Source organism: Anopheles maculipalpis, chromosome 3RL (assembly GCF_943734695.1).
Source record: "Anopheles maculipalpis chromosome 3RL, idAnoMacuDA_375_x, whole genome shotgun sequence".
Classification (NCBI taxonomy): domain Eukaryota; kingdom Metazoa; phylum Arthropoda; class Insecta; order Diptera; family Culicidae; genus Anopheles; species Anopheles maculipalpis.
In genome coordinates, this window is record NC_064872.1 from 5918512 (window position 1) to 5940793 (window position 22282).

The following is a 22282-nucleotide window of genomic DNA, read 5'->3' on the forward strand; positions in this document are numbered from 1 at the left end:
GATGACCCATGGTCATGGTCAACCTCAGATAAGTAACACTGTTGATGTGACGATGATGATTATATAGTACTGAATGATAAGTATTTCCGTTGGTTCAAGAGGATTCACTAGTATGGCTGTCGCCATGTTGCCCTTGTCCTTGCATTGATAGCTCTGCTCGCTGCAAAGATGATATTCAAAAGAAGGTGTCGATTTTTGTTTTTTTTTTTCTTCTGCAGGTTACTACTGGTACTGGTATGTACAGTAGCGCGCCGCCGTATCCCGTCTCACACCCGCATCGGTCCACTTTGCAGGCTGGTGGGCAAAGTCGACCGGTCGGGACAAGGATACGCCCGGTGTATCATACCGTACAATACCCGCACCGAAAGAAGATGTGGATCTCTTTCCCTGATCTGATTTGGGGGTTCTCAAATTGACAGTACACCGTGTCCTCGCAGCGTACATGTGCGTTTCTGCCGGATCGTGTTTGTGTGAATGTGTGTGAGTGTGTTGAAGTTGTTTGTTTGCTTATATAAAGTTAATTTTTTTTTGGTTGCATGTTTCGTTTTGCCTGTTCGGTTCATTTTGTGCCGTCTTCCGTTTGAGTGCGTGTATCCGGGTTTGCTTAGCGTGTGGGTTCCGTTTAATCGATTCTTCCGAAATATTCCGTTAGCTTGTTTGTCGTCATCTGTTCAATGTGTTTCCCGCTAATAGCTTTCTCGCCTTTTAAGGTGGAGATTGCTAAGCTTGTGGAAACGGTTGTTTAAAATTCATCTAAAAAAATTAATATAAAAGAAAGAAAGAAAATTCTAACCCTCACAAAAGGAGCTGTTTAAATTACACAGAACGCACAACGGAACCAAGATGATACAATCTTAACTTGGCCTCTTAACAAGAACTGATCTATAAAATTACTTATCTGCTTTAAAACTTGACGTTAATTCAGATCCAGTGTTAAAACTTAATAACTTCAACACAAGCTCAACTAAATGCATCCGTATCCGCTCACAACTTCAGTTCAAAATTCATTTGTCCACTGGTTTGTCGCCCGGTTTTGCAGCATCCGGTGCTGCATTTCCATCCTTATCCTGCTCCTGTGAGCCCTTGTTGCTGCTGGTGGATTGTGGCAGAGCCTTAAGGATTGCGTGCACCTCTTCCGCGACGGCCATTAGAACAAACTCGAACTGTTGCCGGGTGGCTACAAGTCCGGCGCGCTGATCACGCAGATGTTCCAATGTTGCGGCAATGTCAATTTCCCGGGCACCCTTGTTCATGCGCCCTAGGACGAGGTCGAGCAAGATGTAAGCACCGGTACGTCCCGATCCATTGCTAAAAAGTGGGAGATAGAAAATAAATTTAAAACATTCCCTTCAGTTTGGCGCACATCGCATCAACCTACCTGCTGTGCACAACGATCGGACACGAACGGCCACGGTACGACTTGTTCACCTTGCGTCTAAAGTCAAGCAGTGCCTTTGCGGACGTGGGTACACCACCCTGTGGCCAGGACAGGAAGTGGAATTGTGTCACGGTACGCGTTTCGCCGGTCCGCAAGTTCTTCAGGTAGAACGACCTCACAAGATAGTCATCGCACCAGATGTGCTCGCTAACCAGATGGACCTCGTAGATGTGGTACACTTCGGCACCTTCCTCGGGCCAGTAGCGAGCACAGGCAGGTTCACCGTTCTCTTGCAGACGACACAGCGCCACCAGCACGACAGCTCCCTGCTCCCACACCATCTGCCAGAAGTGAGCCAGTGTCGACTGCATCGGGCCTTGAGCTGCAACATACGCCGGTGCACGAGGATCGTGATCGGTAATGGTAGAAGCGTTGATGTAGTCCATGCCCTCCGCATTCGCCAGATGGTTCAGCACAACGCGCGAATGATCGTACGGCAAGGGTGCACCGGGGCGATTCAGTGGAGCACACTGCGACTGTAGAGCCGCATCACGTGCACTCGGTTCCGCCTCATACCGGCAGAGTGCTTCCCATTCGCGCTGCAGTCGACCCTTGTTGCGCAGATGATCCTCCATGTACGACAGTACCATGTGCCCGGTCGAGATGTCCATGTTCGTTAGCGCTGGTTCCTCGCTCCAGGACGAGGTGCTCGAGCGGGATGATGGTGGTCTCGCTTCGGCTTCCTTCGTCAGTGCCGTTATGCGCCCTCCGGGGGAATCCGATCCAGTAGGTCCTGTTTTTCCACCTGCCATACGCGCCCGGCACAAGTCCTGATAGTCTTTGCTCGAGCTATCGGCACCGCTCAGCCCCGACTGCAATCCACCCAGTTTGTCCTTCTTCTTGTCATGCTTGCGGATAAGAAACAGCGTCATCGCAACAACGATAACAGCTGCAGCACCCGCACCAGCAAACATGTACGCCATCACGTGAGTAACGTTCGGTCCATCCTCAACACGCTTCAAGCGCTGCGAAGAGACATCATTTTCCTTCGTCTTATCACCAACACCGGCCTGTATAACGAGCACACCCAACCGTCGCGAAAGGTTGTTCTTGAAGCGACTGTCATTGATCTGCTTGGCAACATCGGTAGCCGTTTTGCGATCCGGATTCGATTCCACACGGAACGACACCTCGTGCCGATCGACTCGCGGATGCGTGAAGTAGCCCTGCATGTTCAACAGCTCAGCAAGTGCCGCTACAATCCTTGATCCATCCTTCCAGTTGTCGATGCTGTTGATGATAAAAAAATACGATGAGTTAGAGTACGCCTGAATGTATGCAATTCTGCAACGCACACAACACTTACGGATTCTTCAGGATAACGTGCGCGTACTCCGTATCGACCGAGTGCGGTGCATGATCGTCGTCCGTGTGGGCAAACAATTCCTTCTTCGATTTGGGCCGCTTATCCTCACCACCAGCCGTTGCCGGATGTGGTTTTTCCTCCAACGGTGCCATCTCCTTCGGTGGTTCACTCGGACTCTGGCCCGATGGTGGTGGTGCTGCCGGTGGTCCCGGTTTCTTCACGTCCAACCGTTCCCGTCTCGTAAAACCAAGAATGTTGTCCAGCAGGGTGCGTGCTTCATCCTTACCCGGTCGACCACCCGACTTTGGAACGTAAACGAACCCTCCCTCGGTGTACAAGCCACCTGCTTCCGGACCAGGTGCATACGCCGCCACAGCCGACTCACGGAAGTTACCCGGCGGTGGAATTTCATTGCGGGTATGTGGGGCAGCTTTGTGTGGATGCGTGTAGAACTTGTCCACGTTCGGATCGTTGGCCTTTGCTGCTCCAGCTTCCTGCTGCAGTCTGTTGACGTTTTCCGGCGCAAAGTTTGATATCTTCGGAATGTGATGCTCTTTGGCGTACTCTCGGAACGATGACGTCTTGGGATAGATGTACTCAAACTCCGGATCCACGTCAGCTGGTGTTAAGCGTTCGACCAACTCCTTTAGGGCACGTTCCTCATCGTTTCCTGCCTGTTGATCGCGAAAGATACCCGATCCCGTCCCACCGCGCTTGCTTGCTCCATATGCCCACTCACGCTCGCCTTCCACCGCCTTAAACGGTAACAGCTGGCTATCTTCGATCTCGTTCATCTCTGCTCCCATATCGAGATAGTCCGTTACGTCCGGTGGATGTTGCTGGTCGACATCGTACTGCTTGAGCATTCTTCCCAGGGCCATCCTTCTCTGCAACTCTTGCAGTCTCGCTCGCTCCAGCTCAATCGATGGTCCACGTGGATCCAAAGGAACCACCTCCGGCAGGATGTCTAACTCTACCGGTGACTCTAGCTGCCTCGCGAACGCCTTCTTCGGCGGTGGATAGTATACCTCATCGGCGTACTCCTCGTTCGGTGGCGTAAAGCGTACGAAAGCGAGAGGACTCTGAGGGCCCAGGATCTCCGGATCGGGCGCTAGATTAGCGCACAGCGTCTGCGGGATCTCCGAGTTGGTGCGGATGGCGAATAGCGCACCCTGGATGCGGCACTGGGTGAACGGGTGCTCCCAACCGAGACCGGCCCCCTGAAGCTCCTCGAGCATGCGCGCCAGGATACGGCTCTGGTCCTCCTCCAGCGGTTTGCGGAAGAGTTCCTCCGGTTCCAGCCCATACTGCGGTAGACACTTTCCAAAGGCGAAGTCTGGAATAAAGGGGTAAGGTAATGACATCGAAATGGTGATCAATTACGTAGCACGAGTCGAGTGGGATGGTCCGAGATGCAGGACAGAAGATAGGAGTGAAACTAATTAGCGAACTTATACACGCTTATTCCATCCATTAGAGGTAGTAATAGGAAAGAACGAGAAGAAAGAAAAAAAAACGAGCAAGGAACAGCTTAATTGGATTCACGTTAGTTCCATCAACGATGGACATTTTTGCCGTGGGCTTTTGATTGATGGCACACGAAGAAACTTATCCACGCTTCGAATGGAATTCAGTGTCCTATTACTGCGGTCTCTTTCTGCCTCTCTCTTTCATTTGCTCTCGAAGTTGCTTTCGACCTGTTAGGTTTAAGCACGTAACGGATACTTACCATCATAGCACCATTCCAGGTGTTCCAAGCAAAGTGTTTCCGCAAAGAGGCAACCTGCAAGCGAAACAAGAGGTAAAACACCGATAATAATCCGATCTGTGAGTGAAGATATAGACAAGCGCTGTACTGGAACGTGAACGATGGGAAAAGTGCTGCGATGACGAATAATTATCCTACGCAAATAAGGTGCTGCTTGCAAAACGGATAAATCATCGTGATAACTTTAATCGCGTATTGAAGGAAAGGAATAAACGGGCCGGGTTCTTTGCCACCGCTTAAAGGTGTCTTTTACTGCGGTGCTCAATAGTGCTTCGCTTGTAAAGAGCAGCAAACCCACTCACATTATGCTTGATGGATTTTACAGTGTAAAGGACCCGCAGGAACATTATTGAAAGTATCTCTGTGGCAAGTGGGAGTTGAGGTCTGTGTATAGCCCTCTCTTCGTATCCTTCTTTATCCTTTAACCTTTGGCGTGTGACAGGAAAGCGTTATGTGTTAGGCACGAATAAGAACGCTCCAGTTGATGAATCCCACTGCATTAATAAACAAGCTCAAGCGATAAAAAGCAACCGAAGCGTACACTGGATAACCGAGCTCGACAATGGCACTATGAAGCGGGATTGTAAAATGCTTTATACAGGGTAGATGATCCCTTGGATATCTTCCGATTCAAACAAAACTGCTGATGAGTGCGCTCTCGGGAATTCTATCCATTTGCCTTTGCCAATCCCACCGGTATCGCAGAGAATAAGATAACTTCAAGGACACACACAAAAGCCCACAACTCATCCCTCCGGTATCGGTGTCTTGGGTGTTTCGTGAATGCAAACACAGCGGCAATCAAACATCCTCCTTAGAAAAAGACTCCAATCTTCTGGAGAAACCTTCTTTTCCTGGAACCTTCCCGTTGAAGCTCATTAGAAAGGCCAGAGTACCAAAGACACTTGTCCACACTCACTTTCTCTCATCCTGCCGTTGCGCTGCGATGAAGGATGCTGTGGACCGGATTATCTGACATTTAGTGGCGAGTGGTTGGAAGCCTTTTCTTGTGGAAGCCGACGCTGAACAGTGCTTCAACGCGTGTTGGTCGTGTTTTTTGTTTTCTCCTATTTGCCTTAAATATTGATTTAGTCGGTGCCTTATTATTTACATTTCCATTCGCGAAAAAAAACTATGACGCCTTGAGACGCAAGGGACGTGACTCGTGCATGCACGAGCGTAAGCGGTTATTCAATGATTTATGGTGATTATTTTGTGATTACGTTTTGCTTAGATCATGTCATCTGTCAGTCGGTAAATGGATTCGAGGAAAATGAGGCAGCGGGGAGTCGTCGTGGGAAAACCCAAATCTATCAGGCCCTGAAAAATGGGGCATACGATAAAGTGAGCAATTTATTATGATAAATGACAAAACTGATCGAAAACCGTTGCCCGGAGAGCATTACTTCAGCCGATCGGATTCTGCTCTGAAAAGTATGCAATTTATTGTTCTTTTTTTCGCAGAATCCAAGCAAACCTATTTTTAACTTTGTATTGCATACCTTTAGGTAGCATGTTTTACAAATACGATATATAAATAGATTTGAAAATCTTAACTAATTTTAGCAGAATACTTTGAATAATTGTTTTTCCATTCTTTTTTTTTACTATTTACAGATCAGAAAGAATCATCTACATATACATATATTTCTCGCTAAACAAACCTTACATTTTCCTCGTTCTTAGCAACGCACACTCTAATTCCAGATCGATATCAGTTCGTCGATTGACTCGTGGTGACGTTTCAATTTGATTCCAGCGCTCCACAATGTCTATAAATAGATCCCGGCCGCTTGTTGACGTGGCTTCCCACTGTAGGCACTCAATTTTCAACCCTCGAGAAGGTACTCCCCCCGTGTCCCATGCTCAGTCAGTAAACATATGCTTCTTTCCCGTGCAAGAAGAACTCGTCCAATATTGTATGTGTATGTGTGTGTTTTTGTGCTGTAGAAAAGGGATTCTGGTGCAATAACTTCCCCTCCCTCGGGAGTTCCCGGTGCCCGATGACTGTGTGTTTATGTTGTCTGCTTTGTTTGTCCCTTCGCACCTTGCGAATCGGCACACCACTGTCGCCATTTCGACAGGCGCTTGAACTTCGCACTGCGAATCTGTGCTTCGCTGTAAGCTGCGAAAAGCACTCCAGCGCAGCATATATTCACACATGCCGTCCCATCCCATGCTGGGAGGAATATTAAGCAACATTTTAATAAAATAAAAACCTGTTAACCGGAGGATCAGAGAGCAGGTGATGCTAAAAATAGCATTGGACCATTTTCCAAAGTACCACAGGAAAGGAAACGGCAGTGAACATGTTTTTGCCACCTGTTTTTCTTCGCTCGACAACGCTGTGACAACATTTTCCATAAAGACGTTTCACACCCTCCATCCATGGGTGCTATCGGTAGGTGCGTCTATTTTACATGCCAGTACATATGCGATGCATCTTGTGTGACGGTTTTGTTTTTCGCTCCCCTCCCCTCAGTATGGCTCAAAGTTTTCGATCCGACAACATATAGCATCGTTATGCGAGAATGTTATGGTTTACGGAGAAGAGGAAGAGAAAAAACACGTTGTAAGAAACATGTTGAACATGTCTTCTGGCACGGCATCGCATAATGTTCGTGACACACGGTACCATAGCGCGAAATTTCCTTCCGTTTTTTTAATCGCACAATGCGTGGGAAAAAGTAATTAGAAGCTCAAACATTTTGACGCTAAATGACGTCAAACGAGAATGGCAGAGCTTATGGGTAAGGAAGGGAATGTAATTTAGTATACTTTTTTTATATGAAAGCTTTAAATCGTATTAGGGAAAGCGTGCAAATATTACATCGTCATTCGTGCGAATATCAAACGCCCGGATCAATCTAATTGATGATAGCCTGAAGCAGCAATGGCGCTTAACAAGTTCGAGCGTGTGTTCTATTATTGGAAAATGGAATTGTCTCGAAAAAAGGAAGCAAAACTGATGCCCTCGGAACAATGTGCACCTGTCTTTTGCTGTGATTTACATTGTTGAAATTTAATCCTGCATTCCAATAAAAGCATTTTCCCCGCTACTTTCCCCCCCCCCCCCCCACGCTAGCTGGCCGTCCTTGGAAGCCCACTCCCACACACAGTCCCGGGGCACGGGCCCACAGGGTAGATAAGGATCGTGAAAAGGCAACACAATGAATTAGTAGAATATAGCGAAGCGATGTTTCCGCCCTGCGGCCTCTGTGCTTCTCTGCATGTAGTTGTTATTTTGCGCATTTTGTTGGGATGGAGGAAAAAGCAAACAAAACCAACGAAAAAAAAAAAAAACATTAACAAACGAGTGTGATAAGCTGTCAAATTGACGCAGTCAACCGACAGCGTGAGTTCCACACGCGAAATGCGATTGCCAATGCGACACTCACGAGCACCTTCATCACCACCAAAACCGAATGACGTCAAACTGCCGGTGGAAAACTTCTTGTAGAACCGGCATTTTCAAGCTACTTGGTCGGTTTCGATGGCCCGTCCTCGGCCCGATCTACCCGGTCCTGGTTACCTTCAGGTTTCATTTTCCTCTTTAGCACGACGAATATTCTATTGGCAAAACCGGCCCATTTTGCTGATAAAACTGATTCCCCAGGTGAGTTAGAAAAGGCGCGTGGGTTGTCGGTTTAAAGTTTAAAAAGAAAAACGACTCCTACGGTCGGCCTAACCTTTGGCATTCGTGTGAGTGGTCACACGCAAACCACGCAAACAGTGGTGCACCGCACGATACGCGCACGTCAATGTGGCTGGTAGTAGTTTTTTTTTTGTTAAGTGCGCTGCTTCCGGGTTCTGATTTTCCATTTTACATCCCAACAAGGGTTGTTCTTTGGTTTCGTTTTGCAATTTTCAATCTCCTCTTTTTAAGCTGTATTGTGCCGCAGCCACATGCTGGGGTGGTAGTATATGAAATTTTATCGATGGAACCATTTATAAATGGTTTATTTTTGTCACTTCAACTCGTGCCAGTAACACACCGATATTGATTTGTCGGTAGGGGTAGCTAAATATAAATTCAGATCACGTGTGTTATTTGATAGCCGCTTATTAGGAAGGTAATTATTTATGAGTGACGGAAACTTATTGCTTGATTGTCTTTTCAAAACCATTGGTAATGTAAATAGCTGATAAAAAGTCTAATTTTGTCATGGTTTGTACTACGATTCGTTAATAATTTCTAGCACTAATCACTGGTATGATAGAAATAATTTAATATAAAACAATGAATTTATACAAATGCGACATTCATTCAAACCCCCTTTCTGTTAAAACCAACAGTAGATTAAAACAACCTTGATTAATTTTAATCAATATTTGATGCACAAGTATTAAATATACTTGCAAAAATAAAATTTTGTCTCGCTAATTGCATTGTGCGAGGTGTTGGCGTTTTTTTCTAAACTCATTTAGTATTTACTACTTGACGAAGAAGAAATTAAACTTTGAGGCTCACAGTCTTTATGATAGAAACAAGCAGCGAATAGACATTGCTGGAGTCAACTTCAAGAGCTCATGCTTAACAAAAGGTAATAATTTCCTCATCATTTTGATTCACTTCATTTATAGCCTTAATCTCGCTATTGATGTCTATTCATACGAGCAACTGAGGAAGCAAATCTAATATTTTTATGTAACTTTTTATACTGTAAGGCGTTGGTGTAAGAAGTAATTTCACCTTGAGATTTTCAGGTAAAGAAGAACGGTCGTATAACCCACACCCAGATAACCATTTGGAAAAAGGCTAAAAGGCACGCAAAAGACACATTCCTGTGCATGACTTCAAAAGCTCATGCTGCTCGAAACGAACCAACAGGTAATTCCGTCCTTCTTCTCCATCACCACAGCATATCATCTTGGGCGCATTTTATTTACAACCTTAATCACGTACGCTCCATTTTATCACACCCCGGGGTTGGGTGGGTTTCCGATTAGCGGCGGCGAGTTGTATCGTACTGCGGTTGTAGAGTGGAGCACTTCAAAGCACTAGAGAGAGCGTAGCATATGTTGGGAATAAATTATCATTTTCTACACCCAGCAAGGAGTATAATGTAACTGTGTGTATCTCATAGGACCTCATAGGAGTGTGTTGGGGTGGGTCGAGAGAAAAAAGGAGCGACAAATCTTAACTACATTCTGTTAATATATTGTTGAAGAACTCATCTTTGCACTACGAGTTTGTAAAACGAGAAGTTTTAGTAAAGTCTGTTGAAAGTTAAAAATTGTAGAGAGGTAAAGAGTAATCTTGCTTAAGCCGCTTACATATACAAAGTCCATCCCTAAACACTTGACATTATGCTGCTGTCTCCTTGGTTGTGGTTTGTACCACGACCAGAGATTTACCTGGCTCAAGTGAACACAAGGACAACAGTGAGCAGATCTTTTATCGTGCGATTGTAATCGAGGGTCAACGCAAAAATTGTAATTATCCCTAACGCGGGAGTTTTCCATATTTCGTTCACACAAATGCGAAAACGGACAGCTTATAGACTGTCAATGACATTCTAACATCTCCGCAGGACTTAAGACGGGTGAGCAGTCGTTGTCCTGGTTTGTTGATGCTCCTTCGTCTATTAACGGTTCCATGTACAGCAACAAAGAAAGGAACGACTAGAAAATGGATAAAAGTATGCTCGGTATCGATAGCATCGATGGCCCTCGCTTTCAATAAACAGCTTTCCTTTTTCACCTAACAAAACAACAATCCTCTACGGTTCAGAAATCACCCGAAGCCCTGGAAGCGTTTGCCTCGAGGAAAAGTGTTTATACGGGCGGTTGTTTGTTTGTATCATCTCTTTCCCTTAATCGACGAAATTGATAGGAAACGGCTTCAGACTCTTCTTGCTCTTGCAGTAGTGTTAGAGGCGCCAGTGTTTGTGTATCTCCTCCATTTTGTGTATCATTTTTCGGGCGTACCGTTCCCGTACCACTTCTACTATTACTTGGCTTTCGCAGCTTTCCGGTGACTCAGATATGAGTTGGAGGAAAATGTATATTTATCGCCGCATCGTATACAACAGGTGGAAAACACATTTATTTAATTATCACCACCGCACCGCTGGTATTGAGCACTGCTGGAAGGCATCCTTTGGCAAGGTCATAAAAGGACAGACTCATCAATTAATAAACGCAGTTCTTATAACTGATGTTCTTTTGAACTTATGCAGAGCTGCAGCTGTAAGTTCGAGGAAACATTGTTAGCAAAATTGATAGCAGTTCTTCCAAACAAATTTAAATGCTCCTTAACAAATACTTTTAATAAATTGTCTACCTTTCGGCGCAAAACAGCTTGCAATTAAATAACAAAAATAGCGCGTAAATAAGTTTCCAATTAATATTAATTCCTCTTCCTAATGTAATTTAAAAACAAAGCATTATTTCACAAAACGGTCGACAATTCCTCTAGCCTTGGGACGATGGTATCTAAATAAAATAATCCAGGCGCAAGCAAGGAGCAGGTAAAGGTATTATTTCTCGGAAGCCTTTTTGCGTAATTAATCCGCTTTCGGCTCCTTTTTTTGCCCGTCCTACATAGCCATTAATAACCCACCTGCAGCATTAATCCAATCTTCAGCGCAACCAAGCACAATGGTCTTCGGTTCACGGTCTTCCATGTCTAAACGAAGTGAAGCCGTCACCGTTAGCACATCGATTTTGATTTTAATCCCGTCAAGCGGCTGCTGGCTCAGGATTCCAGGACCCTCTCCTACTACAAGCTCTTTTCTTCGCTTCATCAAGGATCGTCCCTCAGAAATGATCCCTTAAAGGGTGACATATTTATACAACAGACCTTGTTGACACATGTTTCTCTCTCTTGTCCAGACTAACGTCCGCCACAGACTGGAATGTGATGGCAAGAGTTATAATCCGGTATCTCATTCTGCTTCAGCTGAAAGGACCCCGACCCGATAGCAATGATGCAATGCCTTGTTTGATGCAAACGATGCCATTGCACAACGGACGTGGATGGGTAAATTAAACTTCCTCGGCGGTACAATATTATTGCATTGACTGAAATTGAATCATGTCCTGGCATGGAATGATCTCATTAGATAGGACTGTTGCCACTGCAAATAAAATTCTAGCAGTATGGCTTTTGCATTAGCATAAAGTGTACCGTGTACCGTACACTTCATACGGCGCTCATGCTGCTCCCGTTATTAATAGCATCTTTTCATCACAGGAGCAATCCAATCACGTGCTTCTAAATCAGACCACATTCCATGCTATTCCTTCACCGGTACAAGCAGAGACAAAAACAGAAAAAAGCAAGCAAAACTTAACCAACACAGAAAAAAATCCAATTAACTCCTTAATTCCCGTAATCCGGAGTGCTCACCGAGCCGGGAAACTAGCACCATTTGGGTACGCAAATATGCGCGCCTGCGAAACGTTGTCTGCTGGCCGGGAACGGTGTTGCATCCGAATCCGGGAAATTCAAGGCCATCGAGACTAGCCTGCAAGGTACGTGTGCCACTTCGGTACGTGTGGGAGTATTTTGTGAAGCAGATGCAGGTGCATTGCGCAACGGACCAACGACGAGGTAGGTGTTTGGGGAGAAAATTCCCACACACACCAACGTGCTAGTCGGGCAATCACGGGCGCAACACGTACAACATCAATAGAGAAGATTGAAGTCTTTATGCAACAGTCAGTAAATCATAGTTGGAGCTTTTTTTCTCTCTTTCTCTCCGTCTCTGTCTCTCTCTCTATTGCTATTGCTTTGTATACCAACGTGACGCAATTTATGTGTCCGATAAGGATACGGGAAAGGTTTCTTGTGTGCGCGGATCAATGGTAGGGAAGTGTTTTGCGTTTTGTGCAAGGCAAAACATATTACACGTTCGTACGTCACGAGCAACGAACGAGTTTTCTTGGAAGGGAAAACATTGAAAGCCATTTTTCGCTTTCAAACGTGTTAATATGCGAGGGCCAGTGTTTGAACGGTTTCGGTCTTTTTTTCGTCGAAACAAGCTTTAAAAGCCAGTTTTTAAGGCGTTTTACTTTAGGTGAACCAAATACTTCATACTTTATATTTTAAGTATACATTTTTTAACCAGTTTGGTTTCTTTTTTGACACTGCTAGTGCCAAAGGTGAAGAATATACACTTCGAAACAATTTTAAGTTTTGTTTCAGAATTTAAAAAAATTGAGAATTTTTATAGTAAGGCTGAAGCAAAAGTCAACTACAAAAAAGAAAATCATTGCCAAAAATCAGCCAAAGATATCAAAGAATTTTACGAAAAACGCCTAAACTTAAGCAATATTTCAAAACAATCCTAAAACTGACTTCCTAAATTGTACTTTAGTGTGATTCAATTGAACCACACTTCAAATTGCATACTTTTAGGCGTATTGTTCGGAGGAGCTGGCGAAACAGGTGCCTAAAGTTATGCAACTTTTGTCAAACAATCTGTTTTACTCGTTGTATTTACTCCCAAATGCCCAAATTGTTGAAATAATAAAAATCATCAAAGGATAATTCAAAGTAGATAATCATCTCACAGCATCGCAAAAAAAAAAAAACCATTTCACGTCTGCTGAGAAGATACGACAACGTTCATCCAACAACGCTGCCAGTGAGTACGTCTTTTCATTATGTAAGCACCCAACCGCACCGGATAGATAACACCAATGCGACCCAGCGACCCTTCACATTACACATCCTAATCGAGATACAACCAAACAGCATCACGGAACCATGCAAGACACGCATCGGGACGGGAAAACTACATCTAAAATTCAGCTCACAGCTCAGGCTTAGCATCGAATTTTCGTTTTCCAGGAACAGAGCCACCGTATTGAGTGATGAAATTGGAGCGGGCGACGCTTTGTATACGCTCATCGATCGAGGAAAAAGTTTTTTCTCCCCCTCTACCCCCCCCCCCCCCCCAACACATTTGTACAGTCTCCAGTGGGAGAATACTACGAAATTTTGTGGATACAATACTTACCAATGTTGCCTTCGGCCGAAACGAGAATGTTAGTGCCACCGCCGGACAGAAGCAGCAGCGCCAGCAGACCGACGGCCATCATCATGTGTTGCCAAGTGTTTGTCCATGCTGCCACTGTCGTCGATGTGTCAGTATTTGACATATTTGCGCTCTAGATCATCACTTTAAAGTGTTCCCGTTGTTGGCGTTTTACCGGGGGGTTTTGGGTTTTAGTTTTTTCGTCCAATCTCTGTCGTTTTTGTTGTAATACTATCGCTTAAAGTTTTGTGCGAGAAGAAGAGTTACTGTGAAGAGTATAAAAGAAAGTGACAAAATACGCATTATTGGATTAGATCTTTCGAGTCGATCGATTAATTCCGTTCGAAGCATTTCCAGTTCGAGACTGTCATTCGTCAGGCTGTACGAGACGGAGAAACGACGGGAAAATTAGCCCAGCGCATGTGCCCCAAAGCACCAGGTGGAAAACGCAAACGGACATCAGTTATGCAGGATCGTGACGCCTAGCACCACCATCTGGATGTGGAAACCCAACACAAATGCAGGAAAATCGTGCCCGTGTGTAGGCTTTGTATTGGGTTCGGAAAAGTCGACCGGGCGACCCATCTTAATAGCCCATCAAACAGTTTCCATCCATCTCTGATCCCTCTCTCGATTGGGATCCATTTCCAGCACTGTTCAAGGGGCTTCCGGAGCTGATCGAACGTGACTTTCATTTCTGCTCGTGCTCGTGCACCGTCCTGGGTGAGGATGAGGTTGGCACTTTCGATGGAATCGCTTCGGCAACAAGAGGTTTGCCCGTGTACGTTCATCCTTTCATCGATGAAGCTGTCTAATTCCCCGGAGATCTGTCAAACCATCTTCCTCCAGCTGCAAGCTGTCGTCCGATAAGCTTCGTTTATGGCTCTGCAAAATGACTTCCACCTTCGGGCAACATTTCGTGGGCGGATAGGGTCGAAACGGTACCTAATCGTCAATATTGCCAACACGATAGTATGTGCCAGCAGGCAGTGGCGAATAAGTAAAGTCAATCCGAATACAGGAAGTATAATATTGGAAAACTTTTCAAAAATTACTTTATATCGCTTTACACTGTGTAACTTGTTGTGTAAATAGCGGAAAACCGTAATTAAGTTTCAGGCACCAGGCGCCTCCATTTTTAACGGCCGTTTTAAAAATCACCACCAAACGCAGTGCACAGTGTTTCAATGAATGATTGCAAAGTTCGCGGTACAAGTTCATGCCGTTGCGTTGAGTGACAAATTCCGTTGAACCTTTTACCGATCAATGTCAGCTACGGTGTCAGTTACGGTGTGTCCGTGCCCGGATGGGGATGCATAATTGGATATAAATGTAAATGAAGGTTCGCCGTTTCGGTGCAAAATTGATTACACTCTATTTCGATGGTAAGCAGTTCACAAACTCCGATTGCCCTGTGCAGTTGAAGGTCAAACTCGTCCCAGCTGTTAGTGAACCCTTCAAACGGTTCTCTAGAGACAGAGAGAGCGATGGAGAGGGAGAGCAAGTTTTGTATTTGTTTTTGTTTTTATTGTAATAAAACAAAACAAACCGAAGGGCTTTGTACTTCTTAATTGCTAGCCAATTAAACAAACGCGTAAAGTGAACCTTGTCCTTCACCAAACATCGAAGGAAGTTTGTCTGCATTGAAAGTACCGAGACGAGATGCCATCGCTTCTATCGACGTGAAACCTCACTTAATGGGAACATTATTGTGTTACACGAAGCTACGATGTAACCGAATACCGGATGCTTGCCTTCGATAAAGTTTTCCATTGCAAAAAGTAAGAAAATTAGCTTACGCGCCTGTACCTCAAGACTCCGGGTGCGTCACAGTTTTAATTGCATTTAGTTAACAAAATGTCATTTTAGCTAACATTTTCCACCTCTATACACTGTTGAATGCAGTAAACATATAGAAATGGAAAAATATCACTCCTTTTTGTTCAAGGTAGCCTTAAAAAGTCCGATACCAGAACATTAAAACCCAATCAACTTTACTGAAGAACTAACAGGTGAGACGAGATTTTATCATGTTTTTAGAGTGGAGAATACGTAAGCTCTTATTTACTACCTTGTTTCAGTTTAACGTGCAAACACACACGGATACAGGGTAAAAGGATACAGTTAACAGTCTGTCCCTTTCGTTGTGTAGTTTCAAAGGATCTTATTGCAAAAAAGGTAAAACGAAAATTGTGTTAAACTTATTTAACAATAACTGCTATCAGCAGTCGGTAACTTAGCTGGCACCAATAATGGTAAAATAGAGGAGGAAAAAAAGAGGGACAACATAAAGAAAATTGTCCAATAAACTATCTCACGCGGGTTACCTTCGCCATAGTTTAAAAAAGCAAACGACGTCACTCATGCTGCTGAAGCTATTCGCGGTTGGAAATTGCGATTCCTTTTTCATTCTATATTCTAATTCCAATTCTTTCCCCACTCAATGCCACGCGAAATAACCATTTGGAAATTGTAACAAATCACCTGAACGTTTCAAACCGCGGAAAAACCGCACCAATCGTACCAGCATCAAACGAAAAAAAAAAACACACACACTCTCCGTTTATCGAATGATGGCACGCACGGCGTTACGCGCTACATTTTCCTTTCCCGAAACCAAGCCGAAAAGCTCCGAAGGCTTTGCAGTCGGATTTGGAACTGGCACCATTTACCGGATTGCCGCTTTACGATAAGCCGCACTCGCTGCGCTGCTCGTTATTACACGAACGGCTTTTTTGCATACTTTCAGGAGCAAATGCTCCTAAGACGACGAAGACGATGACAAGTCAACAGGTTTTACAAAGCAAAATGTGAGGGGGAGTGATGAAGAAGGAAGGCAAAGAGGAAGGTCGTGTTGCTTTTTAAGGTATTAGTGAAAGGACATTCCGACGCATGGAATCCAACATGTGAAAGTGAGACAGTAGAGCAGAGTGTTTGCGCTCCTTCAAATGGTTATTTGCTATTATCTTTCTGTGAGTGTGGTAGGAGCTTCTTCTTTCTTCGATCGGTTTGCTTTTTGCAGATCATAAAAAACACACACACACACATAAAACTGCTGTGTACCTTAATAGAGCAAGAGCAACTTCGTCGTCCACAAGAGTACCCACGAGGATCGGTGGACGCTCATCTCGCAGGATGAAACGCTTCCCATGGTGGTGCTCACACCGTTTTTTTTTTTTTTTTTTTTTTTTGCAAAATCATATCCTACTCATAACATCTCTATATTCTCTCTCTCTCTTTCTCTCTCTTTTCTGCTGTGATGGACACAAACACCCACACAAACAATCAACAAGACAAACACCAAGTATCCTTTTTTTCTGCCATAAACCACCAGGCGTCTCCACCTTTACGGCGGCTAGTTAGGTGAGTTGGCTATAGGAAAAAGCTTTACCAACCCACAGCCGTATGCGGACAAGATAGATGCATAAGATGTATCTTTATCTATGTGAATGTGTTTTATGTTATTTTTTTCTTTTCTTGTCCTTTATAGCATATCATTTTCCCTCTCCAAATAAGACACGTTTGCACAGCCCCAGTGAAGGAGAGATTTCGCAATTATTATAAAGTGGAATAAAATATTACACAATCAGTCTTAGTTTTTATCTAGTTTTTTTGTGAGCATACGGTAAAGCTTCAGATTGAATTTGGTTGGAGTATCACCTTTTATCTATTGAAATATCATACTTTTCTCGTTAATTTACCTCGCTTGGTAGTAGATTTCCACTTGTTCCGTTTGCTTTCCTTCGAGATCCGATTCAATATGGATGCTTACGCGACGCGACAAAGAATGCTGTTTGCAAGGAATTTGCTCACCACAGAAAAAGGACCTCTGTTTAAGCTCTCGCACACACAGACGCACACGACGTCAAACAGAAAAAAAAACTATTTCAACGAACCCGTCGTGATGAAGGAAATGCAAAGTGAAATGTTGCCCAAAAGCATAAGCAACTAACTGACAAACTGGGTGCTCGAAAACGGAACCAAACACAACTCAGGCCGAACGAAAAAGGAAAAGAAAACGAAAGTAAAACTACCCAAAACCACTATCACTTGGTGCTGGGTTGTGCGTTTTCTCGCTTCTCCTGTTTTTCGCTACTTTTTCCCCCTTTTCGATACACACTGGTACACTGGTTTGCTACTGGGAGCTGCTCGGACGGTACCTAGTAGCCTGACCGACCTTCTGGCAAGCTAGTTGCCAAAAAGTGTCCCAACTAATGCACACCCCACACACAGACACACGCGCACACGGTGCGGCTGCACTGCGTAGCAAACGCCTTTTGCTCGCAGCAGCGCCTTATGTTGTGAGCGAAACCAAACGCAACCGTTCGCCAGGCGAACACACGGCACAATATGGTAGCGCTTTCGTTTGCGAACGTACGTGTGGTGCCCGAGGGCCCTGGTTGAGTGTTGGGTAGGTGCTCGGTTCGGGTGACCTGGGCCCACGGTGGCTGGCACTCAAAAACGTACACACGGACAGATGGAAGCACCTGTTTCGTTTTTTTCTGGCCCGGGATCGTGTGAATTGTTCGCAAAAGAGTGTCCGAGAGAAAGATGGAAAGCTTTCAGTCGTGAAAGATCTCAAAAGCTTCATCACAGCTTTGGAACTCATTACAGTACAATACATGTACAAAAAAACACGTAAAAGTTGTTAGCAATACACTGGTCCGATAGTGTGTGAAAATGTTTCCTCTTTTTCCTATAACCGGAGAGTAAATAGGGTGTACAGATAATTTTCATTAGCTAGATTCACTATCAGCTCGTTTCGATTTGATCGAGCTTCAGAAACACCCTAAATGTATGCAATGCGCTTGTCACCTGGCAAGAGCAATATCTATCGACGATGCCTTTACAAAAATGCTCGGTTCGTTGCTGTAATATTGTTTTATTAGAGCATCAACCTCCGTACTATACTGGCTATTAGGAGTATAAATAAGTTCATATGGTTCCGATATCAAATGATTAAATTTATTTTTGGTCAATTAGGCACCACTTTTTGCTTTCTTTTCGATCAGCTTTCTTTCAAATAAAAAACCTACGGAAAGCCATGAGCTTTAGTATAAGTTTATGATATAAATGCTCTGACTGAATGAATGTATCGGAAGTAGTTCAAAAGAGACAGGGCTCCAGATGCTTGGCCTTACTCAGTGAACCGACACCGATTTGCCGATACCGTTTAATTGCTCGTCTTATTGTCTAGTTGCGTAAACGATATTGGCATCCGGCTTATTCACTTGTGAACAAGTGCTCCAAAGGTAAATTTTTCAAATGAGGATTTTATTTCTAGATTGAGATTAGTAGATCCTCAAGCCATGCCTCATCATCGATCACGATGTTAGTAGGATCTGCAAAGTGTGGTTTACTGTGAGTTGCTACAACCAAACAAGATCCCTCAGTCGTTTGATTTTTATTCTATTCAAGATTATTCAAATCAAGAAGAAGTCAAAAATGAATTCAAATTCTGATCAAAAAATCGTCAATTTGGAAAAAACAACACCGCACGAACTTATTTATAGTCCTGATACCAGAAAGCCCTCCCTCACACACACTCACACATACTCTAACACTAAAGATACGAAGATAAGGTTATCATTTTTGCTCACCCCCATCGCAACATACCATTAATCTTGTTGATTCGTTCTTTCTTGAGTTGTGTGCGTGTACAGTTTTGTATCCTTTTTTCCCGTTCTTTTTTCACTTTTCCTCGTTTTTTTCCCTCCAACTATTGGGGAGGTTGTTGTTTTGCTTCTTGCTGGTGCTGCTAATGCTGATGTTGTTACTGTTGGCGCTACGAAGGACACAAACAAAAAGCGCACAGCCAGAAGCTGTCACTTTCTTTCACACACGCGTTATCTGATATGACGGACTCGATTTCGCTTTTCTGTTTTTCCTATGTTTTCCCCGAAACTTTACTTTTTTGGGTCTGGGGGGTTGGAGAGTCTATAAGTTCTTATGTTTTCGAAGACACAAATACTCACACAGGCACTTTATTTAGCACGATATAGGTGGCGATGTAAACATCGTACAATGTTCGCTGCATTTCTTTGAAACTTGTGGCTTATTCCACGAGCATGTGTTGTTGTGTTCTGAATGTAATCAACAAAAGATGAAGAAACACAGATTCCACTGCAGCACACAAAAAAGGACCCCTTTTTAAGACGGTTTTCTCAAGTCTAATTGCGTTGGAAAGTTACGTTCTGAGGACCCCGTTTTTTTCTTTGGTAAAGGATCTCAAAATACAGCAGCTGCCTATATCCTTGTACGCGGCCCTACGTCGTCCTCTAAGTTGGTGCGTATTTTGCTGGCGAATGACACTTCGCGACTGTCAGTCGAATGGTAACCGACACTCGGTTCGGAGTACCGAAATGGTGGTGAGTTCCTTGGTCTACCACGATGCCCACCATGCTGGAAGCCAAACACACTGTTGCGCTTTTCCATACTGACACCAACACACACAGGTCGGCGGGCGATCGATAGCGAGTAGTTTTGAAAAAATCGCCCTAAAAGCGCAGACTCTACCAACGTTATTCCTTCACGAAACTTTATTAATGTGTGTGTGCGTAAACTGTTAATAATATTGTGCGCTTTTTTTCACCTTATATTTTGATGCGCCCGCACACAAATGTTCAAACTGTTGACGTAGATGCGCTCTTGGCGCTGCTCATTGATAAAATTCATACATCGCCACGCGCGGAAAGCGAACATTCCCACGCATTATGATAGACCGTTTTGGCTTTTCCACACAACACACACAAACAACCCCACGGCCATATGATGATAAAGGGGGGTTGATGAAAGTGGTAAAAAAAAATGTTTCACTTCTTTTCCGGTTATGTTTTTATGTCTTCATCCGGTTAATCCCAGTTTGAAGTTTCCATTGATTGGATGGGAATGTCTCCCGGGCGGGAGTTTTTTGAAGGATTATAATTCAATTCATATTGCTAAATAGAGCTCAAACAAATCAATCAAACTGTACTTTTCCTCATATTGTTAAATCATCTCAGCTCTTATAAGGCCTACAATGCCTTCTGTATCATAAGGAATAAGCTCAAGATTTAGGTTGTACGGAATAATTTTCAAAACGTACATAGGAACATATGGTCGCAAAGCTCTTAGATAAAAATAGTCAAAATATACTAATTACCTACCTTTAAAACCTTTAAATTACCTACTCTAATCTAAAGCTGCTCAATCATATAAACTTGAGTAAAACTCATGCAACGCAGCCAAGCACACAAGGTCTCCCGGTTCCCACTCCGGGGTATTGACACAACAACAAACATGCCCCAAAGGAAATGGATTCCCGAAGGACGTCCGTATCTCCATCCTCCGCAATTGTTTTCCCATTAACACTTGCTTCTCAAGCCTTGTCCTTGTTTGCCTTCGCCTCCGGCGAGTGCTTCCGGTAGAGAGCATGCGAAAAGCACAATAAATAGTGATGATGAAGCATCAAAAGCATTCAACTTCAGCGTACATCACCTTGGTGTGAAACATCCTTGAAGCATGTGTTGCGCAGTACCATTCCCGGGTAACTCATGCCATCCTACGGGAATAGTGGGTTGCTTACGGTATGGGTTTGAATGTGCGGCCTTCATCGAACGCTTCACTGGCAGCATGTGTGCCCTGTTCATCCGGGTGATCATGTGGAGTATGCGTGAGCAAGCACTACCGCTAAGTGAGTGATGCCATTAACCCGATACGTATTGCGGGAGGGCATGCTTGTTCATTAACTAAACGAATAAAAACATGGTTTGTTAAAATCAATAGTATGAACCAGATTTCAATGGCCATCTTCTGTTCACTTTTCAATTAGCTCTAATTTCTTTTGCTGTCATTGGTATTCCACTAATTTTATCCAGTTCGTTGGATTCGATTTTGATATCAGTTACTTCTCATAAATACGATGGCTTTTTTCTCAGTAGATCCCTACAACGGAACACAAAATAAAAAATTAATTTAAAATAAAAGTTAGTTTTGCGTTCGTCTTTATTACATAGTCCCAAGATTGTTCATGTTTTTCTCATCGTGATTCGGTGCCAACCTCGCTGTTGGTCATGTCAATGTAAGGTGTAGAGGTAAAGACGTACCTTCGTTGTCTTATATGCTAATTGTTGCTTAATCGCTATAAGGAGATAGGTCGGGGATGGATTCCGATTAAAGAGAAGGAAATGCCCAAACCGGGGATACCAAAAAGGCAGATACCCGTTGGCTGCGAATGTATAAAACTACATTACTTCTCGTCTTATTGTTCCGGCACTTTCCTTTTTCACCGGTTGAGATTCAAACAGGCCAACAGTCTAATAATTTGATTCGATTAGAGAGATAGCAAATAGATAGTAAAATTTTCTTTTACACTCGTAATGGACAGGCAACAGGAAAATAATTGATATTATTGTGTTTGAGAGAACATGTTTGTGTTTTCGTTACGTGAGCAAAACGGGTTGGGGTTTTTTTGTTTCAAAATAGGAATCATTCAGCGTTCTGATATGGTAAATCACTTGTGAGTTTAGAGCTTTTCAGTGTTCTTCGTATTTTTTCTCACTCCTAACGGAACATAAGTTTTATCGCATCGCGAATTCTGCTGCTCGTATAACATCTAAAAATCACAATTGTGATGAAAGAAAAAAAAAGAGAACCCCTATTTGAAGAGAGCAAATCGTTAACGAGATGTAGTATAGTGTATAAATATATGTATAGATATATAAAGGTGTAGAACGACCGATCGAACGATCAGGTTCGATGTTCTTCTCTAGTTTTCTCTGTACTGTTCTCCAATAGTTTGCGGT

General features: G+C 43.8%; 2 protein-coding genes across 2 annotated transcripts in view; both read right to left on the reverse strand.

The window, feature by feature from the left end:
• LOC126564508 (serine/threonine-protein kinase grp) overlaps nt 1–22282 on the reverse strand; it is a 191235-nt gene that overhangs the window by 50569 nt on the left and 118384 nt on the right. The gene's annotated exons all lie outside the window — the stretch shown is intronic.
• On the reverse strand, nt 963–13682 carry LOC126563983 (receptor-type tyrosine-protein phosphatase-like N). The gene is made up of 5 exons (XM_050220865.1): nt 13482–13682; nt 4474–4527; nt 2745–4080; nt 1379–2668; nt 963–1308 (listed from the first exon to the last, which is right to left on the reverse strand). Exons 1-5 carry the CDS (start codon nt 13621–13623, stop codon nt 1005–1007), a joined length of 3126 nt encoding a protein of 1041 aa, XP_050076822.1. The 5' UTR covers nt 13624–13682; the 3' UTR covers nt 963–1004.